The sequence below is a fragment of the Oryx dammah genome, unplaced genomic scaffold (genome assembly GCF_014754425.2).
Source record: "Oryx dammah isolate SB20612 unplaced genomic scaffold, SCBI_Odam_1.1 HiC_scaffold_23, whole genome shotgun sequence".
Classification (NCBI taxonomy): Eukaryota; Metazoa; Chordata; class Mammalia; order Artiodactyla; family Bovidae; genus Oryx; species Oryx dammah.
Window position 1 is genome coordinate 59,945,023 of NW_024070207.1, and position 12,557 is coordinate 59,957,579.

The 12,557-nt window shown below is 36.8% G+C and overlaps 1 protein-coding gene across 1 annotated transcript in view; it reads left to right on the forward strand.

The window, feature by feature from the left end:
- CHM (CHM Rab escort protein) overlaps positions 1 to 12,557 on the forward strand; it is a 242,408-nt gene that overhangs the window by 21,475 nt on the left and 208,376 nt on the right. Inside the window, exon 2 of the mRNA XM_040265616.1 lies at positions 10,974 to 11,040. Coding sequence (XP_040121550.1) covers positions 10,974 to 11,040 — 67 coding nt within the window. The remainder of the gene's footprint in view (positions 1 to 10,973; positions 11,041 to 12,557) is intronic.

Below are 12,557 nucleotides of genomic sequence, written 5' to 3' on the forward strand. Positions count from 1 at the left end.
AACCTTACAGATCACTTACTTCCAGTTCTTCATTTTATCTATGAGGATATTTATAAGGAAGCTGAATTCCAGAGAGGCTAAGTGACTTTTCAGCTATTTACTATAAGCCTGAAAACAAGAAGCCAGTTTTCCTAATATTGAAACAGTGCTGTTATTCAGTCAGTTCAGTCGCTCAGTTGTGTTTGATTCTTTGTGACCCCAAGGACTATAGCAGGCCAGGCTTCCCTGTCTATCACCAACTCCCAGAGGTTGGTTAAACTTATGTCCATTGAGTTGATGATGCCATCCAGCCATCTCATCCTCTGTCATCCCCTTTTCCTCCTTGTGAGTCAGCTGGTAAAGACTCCACCTGTAATGCAGGAGACCTGGGTTTGATCCCTGGGTTGGGAAGATGCCCTGGAGAAGGGAAAGGCTACCTACTCCAGTGTTCTGACCTGGAGAATTCTATGGACTGTATAGTTCATGGGGTCACAAAGAGTTGGACACGACTGAGCGAATTTCACTTCACAGTGCTCTTATTAGACATTCCTAAAAATTCACATGAACAAAGCTAGTGGAGGTGATGGAATTCCAGCTGAGCTATTACAAATCCTGAAAGATGATGCTGTTAAAATGCTGCAGTCAGTATACCAGCAAAATTGGAAAACTCAGCAGTGGACTAGAAAAGGTCAGTTTTCATTCCAATCCCAAAGAAAGGCAATGCCAAAGTTTGAACACAAACTACCACACAATTGCGGTAGTTTGAACTTAGCTCACACACTAGTAAAGAAATGTGAAAATTCTCGAGGCTAGGCTTCAATAGTAGGTGAACCGAGAACTTTGATGTTCAAGCTGGATTTAGAAAAGGCAGAGGAACCAGAGATCAAATTGTCAGCATCCGTTGAAAAATCGAAAAAGCAAGAGAATTCCAGAAAAACATCTACTTCTACTTCATTGTCTATGCTAAAGCCTTTGACTGTGTGCATCATAACAAACTGTGGAAAATTCTTCAAAAGATGGGAATACCAGACCACCTGACCTACCTCTTTAGAAATCTGTATGCAAGTCAAGAAGCAACAGTTAGAACTGGACATGGAACAGTTGATTGGTTCAAAAATGGGAAAAGAGTAAGGCTCTATGTTGTCACCTTGCTTGTTGAACTTATATGCAGAGTACATCTTGCAGAATGCCAGACTGTATGAAGCACAAGCTGGAATCAAGATTGCTGGGAGATATATCAATAACCTGAGATAAACAGATGAAACCACTCTGATGGGAGAAAGCAAAGAGGAACTAAAGAGCTCCTGATGAAAGTGAAAGAGGAGGGTGAAAAAGTTGGCTTAAAATTCGGCATTCAAAGAACTAAGATTTTGGCATCCAGTCCCATCACTTCATGGCATATAGGTGGGGAAACAATGGAAACAGTGACATACTTTATTTTCTTGGGCCCTAAAATCACTGCAAATGGTGATTGCAGCCATGAAATTAAAAGACGTTCCTGGAAGAAAAGCTGTGATCAACCTAGACAGCAATTTAAGAAGCAGAGACAATACTTTGCCTGCATAGTTCCATAGAGTCAAAGTTACGGTTTTTCCAGTAGTCATGTATAGATGTGAGTGTTGGACCATAAACAAAGCTGAGTGCTGAAGAATTGATGCTTTTGAACTGTGGTGTTGGAGAAGACTCTCAAGAGTCCCGTGGACAGCAGTGATATCAAACCTATCAATCCTAAAGGAAATCAACCCTGAATATTCATTGGAAGGACTGATGCTGAAGCTGAAGCTCCAATACTTTGGCCACCTGATGTGAAGAACTGACTTATTAGAAAAGACTTTGATGCTGGGAAAGATTGAAGTCAGGAGGAGAAGGGGATGACAGAGGATGAGATGGTTGGATGGCATCACCAACTCAATGGACATGAGTTTGAGGAAGCTTCAGGAATTGATGATGGACAAGGAAGTCTAGTGTGCTGCAGTCCATGGCATCACCAAGAGTTGGAACCAACTTAGCAACTGAACTGAATTGAAAAGTTCATACTGTATTAAATTTTTAAAGAAAAACTAAATTTTGTGTGTTAATATTTCAATGGATAGTATATTTATCTAAAGTTCTAATAATTGGATATTTATTAATAACAGCATTTTCTCCCATGAAGAAGAAATCCATAGATACTAAGTTAGTACATTCATTAATATTTTTGGTATTTTGTGTGGGTCAAAGTGAATTATAATAATTGTCAATTTAAAAACAGCATTTGAATCTGTACTTCTTGGAATTCCCCTATACTGCTTCACTGGCAGGTTTTTTTCTTTTTAAGGTAAACACTAAAATGTATAAACCTTTTAATTTAGAATTTAATAGGAATGAACAAAACTACTTGAACCTGATTTGAAATTTAATTTCTGTCTAATTTTGTAATGTCACTTTTTTTTGAATGGCTATGACATGAGTTAAGTGGATAGTTTTATGTTTGCCTTGTTCAGTCTAGTCAGTTTTGTACTTAATGTTGTTTATACTTTGTTTACTGTGGTATGGAAGGTCTGTACATAGGGTTGTTTGATAGTAAAGGATGTGGCTCTCTAAAAGCTTCTTGTACTTATGAGTTTTTCCTTGCCAGTAATTCTGTTTCATTCCTTAAAAAAAAAAAGTTATTCTTTATAAAAAACAGTCACAGTAAATTTTCTAGTTCTGTGTAATTTTCTTTCCATTCTGGTCTTCACTAGGTATAAATAACACATGAAGTGACTTCCAAGGTAGAAAGTAAGAATCCATTTTGAAATGTTCTAGAAAATAAATAGTGATTTATAGTTTCATATGATTTGGGCTGAAAGCACTCAGGTTTTGCCAGGTCATCAAAGTCCTGTCAGGGGAATCTATTATTTATTGTTTGATACGCTGGGAGTGGTGTAAGTACTTACTGTTTATCTTATGTAAGTATAGTGTTAGGAAAAATCAATTCCAGGTATAATACAGTTTTAAGAAAAATCAACTAACCTAAATATTATAGTTGTAAGGGATGAAGTTCAACGTTAAGGATTTGCATTAAAGGGTTTTTGAAAAATGAATGAATAATAGTTGTATTCCTATAAAATATTTTAGATAAGATTCTTGAAAATACTAATTTCATACTTTTTTGATGCTGATTTTAGCTTAGCCCTGTTTGATGGTGAAACATTTCTATTTTGTTTAGATGTATTTTGGAAAATTATAGAAAGTTGGGACTATACATGTTTGTTATAGGATCACAGAACATTCTACGAGTTTCTAATATATTTTTTCTAGTTGCCAACTTTATAACAGAACCTCAGCTGAGAAGGAAGTGATGTAAGAAACCTCAGTTTCCCCTGTTACAAGCTGTTATGAAATGCTAATGTAATACCTAATATTTAACTGTGTTTGACAGAATTAACTTACTGGTAAAAGTTGTTGATCTTGCATCAGATTTATAAATTTTCCTATAATCCTTTGGCAGATTATTTCTTTGAAACAGCCTCACTTAATGAATTTAATGATCATATTTAATGTTGTGAAATGTTTAAATGATATTGTGTTTGATGAACTTCTATAGTATAAATCTAGGAAAGGCCTATAGTATACATATAGAAAAGCTTATTGGATTAAAAAAAAACTATTTTAAGTTTGTTAGATCTTCAAGGATAACTTAATAATAAGCAAATGATAGTTTTCTTCCCCCATCAAATATTAGGTTGGTACAAAAAGAAATTGCAGTTTTGGACTGCAAATTTCAAATCATTGTAACTAGGCTCAAACACATCTTTATTAATCAAAATAGGAATCATTACAGTCAACACATTTTTGCCAACAAGAAATAAGTTTGTTTATTCCCATAGCATAAAAATCTGTGCTTAGGGATTTGACAAACTCCTGGAAAACATTTTCTGTCTCCTGCCGGTTGTGGAAGCATTTTCCCTGCAAAAAGTTTTTGAGATGCTTGAGGAAGTAGTTGTTGGTTGGTGAGAGGTCGGGTGAATATGGCTGATGAGGCAAAACTTTATAGCCCATTTTGTTCAACTTGTGAAGCATTGGTTGTGGTGCATGCAATTGGGTGATGTCATGGAGAAGAATTGGGCCTTTTCTGTTGACCAATGCTGGCTACAGGCATTGCAGTTTTTGGTTCATCTCATCGATTTGCTGAGTATACTTCTCAGCTGTAATGGTTTTGCCAGGATTCAGGAAGCTGTAGTTGATCAGATGGGCAGCAGACCACCGAACAGTGACCATGACCTTTTTTTGGTGCAAGTTTGGCTTTTGGAAGTGCTTTGGAGCTTCTCAGTCCAACCACTGAGCTGGTCATTGCTGGTTGTCATATAAAACCCACTTTTTGTTTTACATCACAATCAGATTGAGAAAAGGTTCATTGTTGTTGTATAGAATAATTTTGATTTTTGGTCAACTCATGAGGCACCCACTTAGCTTTTTCACCTTTCCAGTTTGCTTCGAATGCCACGCGACCGTAGAATGGTTGACATTGACTTCTTAGGCAACTTCTTGTGTAGTTGTAAGAGGATCAGCTTCAATGATGGCTCTTGGTTGTCATCAGCTTCCCACGGCTGACTCCCGTGCTCCTCATCTTCAAGGCTCTTGTTTCCTTTGCAAAACTTCTTGAACCACTGCTCCCTTGTACATTCATTAGCAGTTCCTGGGCCAAATGCCTTGTTAATGTTGTGAATTGTCTCTGCTGCTTTACTACCCATTTTGAACTTGAATAAAAAAATAACTCAAATGTGCTTTTTGTCTAACATTTCTGGAGTGTAAAATAAGTACAAAATATACAGCAAGTAATGTCATTAGCAAAAAAAAAAATAAAGCGAGAAATGTGTATTAAGATGATATATAACATAGCCACATTTATTTAAGAATGTATTCCAGTATCAAACAGGAAAATTCAACAATGCAAAACTGTAATTACTTTTGTACCAACCTAATAACTAACTAGATAACTTCAGGTTTGTTATTGAAGGGATAGGACGAGAAGGGAAGGGAACTGACATTTATTGAATATAAGCAACATGCTTGGAGACCTCGTGTAAGGTGTTTTATATCATTTTTACCCTATTCCTCCCTGTACCCCTATGAGATATATTATTAGCCCCATATTATGGTTGAAAACATTGTACTTGTATATTTGTACTTGTATATTTGTACTCAGTTTTTACAGTGTGTTTCCAGTGTAATGCTGTGTGAGTTGACCCTGATCTAAGGTGTATGTTAAAAGTCACTCAGTCGTGTCTGACCGTTTGCGATCCCTTGGACTATACAGTCCATGGAATTCTCCAGGCCAGGGTAGCCTTTCCTTTCTCTAGGGGATCGTCCCAAGCCAGGGATTGAAGCCAAGTCTCCTGCATTGCAGGCCGATTCTTTATCAGCTGAGCCACCAGGGAAGCTGATCTAAGGTATTTGTTTCTAACTCATGTCTGGCTTTCCCTTGTGGGAGAGACTGTATAATTCATTGTAAGCATATGTATATTCCATATAAAAATGCCTCACAGGGATGTGTGAATTTGAGTAATGATTCAGAAGTAAGTTCACTTTTTATGGTGCCAAGTCTTAAAAAAAGCATTGTTTTGAAATTATTCAAGGATTTAAAAGCTATTAAAATTGAGCTTATAAATATTAATTTAAACAAAACCAGCAGTTATGTATTTTGCTAAATTGTAAGTAAGACCAAAAAGTTTAATTATGTTAACTTTTCCAAAACAGGAATTTAAGAAATGTGAAAGCTAAAGCTCCAGTTTTATACAAATTCATCCTTCATGCTGTGAATAGACATATTTTTCTGAAACACTGATTTGATCTTGTTCTTATGGCTAAAATCTTAGACTCCCTGTTGCTTACAGGTTCAAGTTCAGATGCCACAGTTTGGCTCCAGCTACTCTTTGAGGCATTACTTTTTGATACTCTCCTCCTTCACCTTTTGCCAAGACTATTCCCTTCCACTTTCTTCCACAGTTTTCAGTTAGGTTATTATAGATCTGAAAGACCGAGCTGGTTTGTGTCCCCTGCTCTTTAGAGCTTTCCATGACTACCCTTTACAGAGGGAATGCTTCTTTCCTTCGTGTTCCTTTAACAGTTGTAATTACATTTATTATTTTAAACCTTTTAAATTTCTGTGGTTTAGACTCTGAGCTTTTTTAGGCTAGAAATTATCTTTATCTATTTTTTTTTCCTCACTATCTATCACAGTCTGTTCTGTCCGTCCCTTTCCCCATTACCTTATCTCTTTCTTTTCTTTCTTCAAACAAATCTACTGTGTGCCTCCTCTGTTCAAGGTGGGAAGAAGTATGAAATCCTGACCAGGAAAACTTTAGCTGTGTTATTAGCTTGTTGTTTTAATCATTTTAAGCATGAGAATAATGGGCCCTTGCCATTTAACACTGGAATGGTCTATTGCTTTCATGGAAAACACAAATGATGGTCATTTTGGTTTTATGTGATTTGGATTCAGATCATGTTCAGTACTGAAATCTGTTCTTGGCTTTACTTTGTCAGTAGAGACATGACTTCTGACAATGTTGATTGCAGCATTGGAAATAACCACATGCCTATTTGCCTATCCAAGGTAACAGCTAATTTGAGCCAGATAGAGGAGAGTAATTTTATTACTGTTTGCCATTAGAGTTGGCATCTGGTAAAAGTGGGTGTATGTTTGGAGTAGTATTTAGGTGAAAATCTACTGCTTCTAAAATACCTCTCTGAAGAGAATAAAAGTAGGTATTCTTTATAGAGCAAATACCCTCTGCTAACAATTAACAATCCTCTAAGGTAGATGGTGGTATTCCCATTGATGGATGAAGAAGTAAAGGCCTGAGGTCGCAGAGCTAGTTAAGCAGCAAAACTAAAATTCAAACTTAGCTTTGTCTGACTGGGACCATGCCCATTTCATTATGTTACCATCCTGCCCCTACATCCTCATTCTCAGACTCAAGTCCAAATTAGAGAGAGTGAATTTATCATGGTAATTTGAATTTGTGATGCCAAATTACTGAATTGCTTGATCTTTGGCAAGTAATTTAACATTTCTCATCCCATTTTTTCCACATGGATAATACTGCTTGCCTCCCAGGGTTATAATGAAGAATAAATGAGCTGATGTATATGAAAATACATTGTGAATCATAAAGCCCTGTGCTGATATTTCATGGTATATTATTAATGCTGTCTTTATTACACACTTAAACATACTAATTCTGCTTCCTGAATATTTCTATGCTGTTGTCCTTTTTAACTAAGCCAATAGTCAGTCAGTGTTGGTCGCTCAGTCATGTCCAACTCTTTGAGACCCCATGGACTGTAGCCCACCAGGCTCCTCTGTCCATGGAATTCTCCAGGCAGGAATACTGGACTGAGTAGCCATTCCCTTTTCTAGGGGATCTTCCTGATCCAGGGATCGAACCCAGGTCTCCTGCATTGCGGGCAGATTCTTTCTCATCTGAGCCACCAGGGAAACCCACTAAATCACTTAGCAGCCTGTAAAGGACCATAGAGACTGCATTTATTTATAAAGAAAACTTATTTTTTATGTATAGTTTATGTATACATGTTTATGTATAGTTAAGATAAAATGTTAGAACAATACAGTTTTTACTGTCATGAAAAACTAAGTGTACTTAGCTATTTAGAATTTTCATTTCTTCCTCCTGTTTCCTTCTACACTACAAACTCTCACTTTTTTTCCTTTGAATTATATCCTAAGTTAAGGTTGCAACTTTACAATGGCTTATTTCCAATAGTTGATATTTAATGGCTATATCAAAGAACAGCAAGAAGAGATAAGAAAGCCTTTTTCAGCGATCAATGCAAAGAAATAGAGGAAAAGAACAGAATGGGAAATACTAGAGATCTCTTCAAGAAAATTAGAGATACCAAGGGAACATTTCATACAAAGATGGGCTCGATAAAGGACAGAAATCGTATGGACCTAACAGAAGCAGAAGATATTAAGAAGAGATGGCAAGAATACACAGAAGAACTGTACAAAAAAGATCTTCATGACCCAGATAATCACGATGGTGTGATTACTCATCTAGAGCCAGACATCCTGGAATGTGAAGTCAAGTGGGCCTTAGAAAGCATCACTACGAACAAAGCTAGTGGAGGTGATGGAATTCCAGTTGAGCTATTTCAGTTCTTGGAAGATGATGCTGTGAAAGTGCTGCACTCAATATGCCAGCAAATTTGGAAAACTCAGCAGTGGCCACAGGACTGGAAAAGGTCAATTTTCATTCCAATCCCAAAGAAAGGCAATGCCAAAGAATGCTCAAACTACCGCACTGTTGCACTCATCTCACATGCTAGTAAAGTAATGCTCAAAATTCTCCAAGCCAGGCTTCAGCAATACGTGAACCGTGAACTCCCTGATGTTCAAGCTGGTTTTAGAAAAGGCAGAGGAACCAGAGATCAAATTGCCAACATCCGCTGGATCACGGAAAAAGCAAGAGAGTTCCAGAAAAACATCTATTTCTGCTTTATTGACTATGCCAAAGCCTTTGTGTGGATCACAATGAACTGTGGAACATTCTTCAAGAGATGGGAATACCAGACCACCTGACCTGCCTCTTGAGAAATCTGTATGCAGGTCAGGAAGCAACAGTTAGAACTGGACATGAAACAACAGACTGGTTCCAAATAGGAAAAGGAGTATGTCAAGGCTGTATATTGTCACCCTGCTTATTTAACTTCTATGCAGAGTACATCATGAGAAAAGCTGGATTGGAAGAAACATAAGCTGGAATCAAGCTTGCCGGGAGAAATATCAATAACCTCAGATATGCAGATGACACCACCCTTATGGCAGAAAGTGAAGAGGAACTAAAAAGCCTCTTGATGAAAGAGGAGAGTGAAAAAGTTGGCTTAAAGCTCAACATTCAGAAAACGAAGATCATGGCATCTGGTCCCATCACTTCAAGGGAAAAGATGGGGAAACAGTAGAAACAGTGTCAGACTTTATTTTTTGGGGCTCCAAAATCACTGCAGATGGTGATTGCAGCCATGAAATTAAAAGACGCTTCCTCCTTGGAAGAAAAGTTATGAGCAACCTAGATAGCATATTGAAATGCGGAGACATTACTTTGCCATAAAGTCCGTCTAGTCAAGGCTATGGTTTTTCCAGTAGTCATGTATGGATGTGAGAGTTGGACTGTGAAGACGGCTGAGCACCGAAGAATTGATGCTTTTGAACTGTGGTGTTGAAGAAGATTCTTGAGAGTCCCTTGGATTGCAAGGAGATCCAACTAGTCCGTTCTGAAGGAGATCAACCCTGGGATTTCTTTGGAAGGAATGATGCTAAAGCTGAAACTCCAATACTTTGACCACCTCATGCGAAGAGTTGACTCATTGGAAAATACTTTGATGCTGGGAGGGATTGGGGGCAGGAGAAGAAGGGGATGACAGAGGATGAGATGGCTGGATGGCATCACTGACTCAATGGGCGCGAGTCTGAGTGAACTCCGGGAGTTGGTGATAGACAGGGAGGCCTGGCGTGCTGCGATTCATCAGAGAGTCGGACACGACTCATTGACTGAACTGAACTGAACTGAACTGAATGGCTATATCTACTACATTTGGTCAGAACTTCTTTTTTGAACCAAACATTTTATAGCCACAAAGTGCCCAGCACTGGAAAACTAGTTCTTCCATGAATGCAAATGGAGCTTTTGCTTAATGTGATTTTTAACTAGAAATTGGCTACATCAGTTGCTTCCGTATGCTTGTTGCTTTTTTACATAAAGAAGATAAGCATTGTCTTTTCATGGAATCTTTGATGGTTAGGGTTTTGTTTAAAGCCTTGCCAGAGGATGTTGTTTCTTTTCTACTAGGTAAAAATCCAAGAGGACCATGGTATCTCATTGTAGTGAAAGAGTCAGTAGAATAGAATTGCACTAAACTAGTTTTGTTCATCTGACTGATATAAAGTATTTTAGCCTCTGTTGAAATGGTAGCTCTTATAAAAAGTTATGGAAGGGTCTTGAATTTATAACATAAGAGTGTTAACTACCTGATGTAGCTGAACATCTGGATTTTTTTATTATAAGATTATCTTTGGTAAATATTTTTTGGTATTTGTATTAATAGTAGTAATATATATTTCCCTTTATGGTAACAAAGGGGCTTCCCTGGTGGCTCTGATGGTAAAGAGTCTGTCTGCAGTGCGGGAAACCCAGGTTCAATCCCTGGGTCAGGAAGGTCCTCTGGAGAAGGAAATGGCCACCCACTCCAGTATTCTTGCCTGGAAAATCCCGTGGACGGAGGAGCCTGGTAGGCTGCAGTCCATGAGGTCACAAAGAGTCGGACACGACTGAGTGACTTCACTTTCACTTTATGATAACAAACTTTATGATATGGCTTAATTTAATTTCAAAACTGTAATGTTCTTATCACACTACTATATTAAGCAGAAGTGAAATAATGTATCATGTAAATGACCTTTTTTAAAATTAGCCTATTGCTTAAACTGAAAAATATATACCATTACCCCTAAGAGACAGTGTGACTTGAAGTTAGATTTATGTTAAAATTTCAACTCTAGAGCTTTATTTGTAAGCATTGGGCAGCAGGTTAACCAGTTTGCACCCCAGTTTCTTCTTCATCTCTAAAATGTATATGCAGATCCTTTTCTGTCAGTGCATTTGGGAGAATCCAGTCAGCTAGTATGTGAACATAGTTTCTGAAACAAAGTGCTTATATGAACAATATTTTGACAGTTGCTCAATTATGGTATTTGGCAGATAAAAAGAATTTAAGTACTTGAGTTTTAAAAAATCTCCATTCCACATGATAAAATTTTCGGTATTACTAGTATATGTTTAAGAAGCATCATTCAAGTATAATATAAACTTTATAATTTTGAATACAAGAATGAGCCTCTTTTGTTAAACTCTTCTATACAACAGTGGTATGAATTGAACATTTTTTTGTGCTTTATATATATATATATATTTCTACATCCTAAATGATATAGGTGTATGTTTTTATAGGTTTGCCTGAATCCATCATTGCAGCTGCATGTTCAAGAAGTGGCCAGAGGGTTCTGCATGTTGATTCGTAAGTTTATCAGTGGTAGCATTTGATACTTCCTAAATATCTCTATACAAAATTCAAATTTAAATTTACATACATATGTGTGTACATATATATGTCCAGTATAAACTTTGAAAGTTAGAAAAATTATTAGAATTGTTTAATTTTCAGCAAAAACATGTGAAATATATAATGTACGGGTTTTACCTATTATAGTTTGTGAAATAGTGATCTTTCCTTTGAGTATAAACCAAATGTACCAAAATTTTATTTTTAACATGAATGATTTTGTTTTTCTAAACAATAAATAATTTTCCACAAGGCTTGGAAACCTCATACTTACCCTTTTAATCATATATGTATGTGGGTATGTAAACCCTGTATATGCTGTTGTATTTTAGATGTGGCATTTGATGGTTGAAGAAATCAGCTAATAGGGTATGTGGTTTGCTTGAAAAATCTTAACTACAAGTTTTCTAAAATATCTAGAATTTTGTTTTTTCTCCCTTTCCTTAAATGTGATGATAAAAAGGAAGTAAATGGAAAATTCAACTTTAAGGTAAAGTATAAATCTTTCCATTCCTGCTTCCTTCAGAAAAAAACCTTAACTTTCCACCTATCTATTTAATGCTTTTGACCTTTGTATTTTGGTACTTTAATTGTTCATTAAATTGGAGTAGAAAGGGAACATGAAATAATGACTTTATATTTTCTGTTTGATAGTAACAGGTTTTTCAAAATGCCAGAATGCAAAGAATAACTAGATTTGTTACAGCTTACAGCACCTTCTCATATATTATCCCATTGTAAGTATGAGGGAATCCAAAAGTGGTATTAGTTCATTTACCCTTTCTAAGTTTATTTTCAAAATATATTAATTTACCAGTCATTGAATGAAATTTCTAAATTGAATTACTTTCTGTTCCTAAGTCCTGCCCTTGGAATTCTCTTTCACTGTTATATGCACACACACACCCCACAGTGAATCGCTCAGTCGTGTCTGACTCTTTGTGACCATAGCCCGCCAGGCTCCTCTGCCCATGGGGGTTCTCCAGGCAAGAATACTGGAGCGGGTTGCCATGCTCTCCTCCAGGGGATCTTCCCGATCCAGGGCTCAAACCCAGGTCTTTTGCATTGCAGGTGGATTCTTTACCATCTGAGCCACCAGGGAAATCTGTTCCCTGCTGTGTGCAACTGCTGTGTTAATGTCTTAATTCAGTCTTTTTGACATGTGACTTCACATGCCAAAAAAGGTGCTGCCTTGAATGCTGAGGTACTAGTCCAGTATGCTTTAAAAAGGCTTAATAAGAACATAAATTCAAATTTATTTCTGATAACATTAATTAACCTAAAACTGAAAATAAAAATCTCAAATTTCCCAAAGTTATCTATTGTGTTCGCACTGTAAGCTACTTCCTATATCAGCTTCTTTACACATGTAATTTAATTCCCATCACAGCCAAGTGAGGGTGGTGTTATCCTAATTTAACAAATAGGAAATGTGGAGTATAGTGAGGTTAAGTAATAATTCTAACTTTACC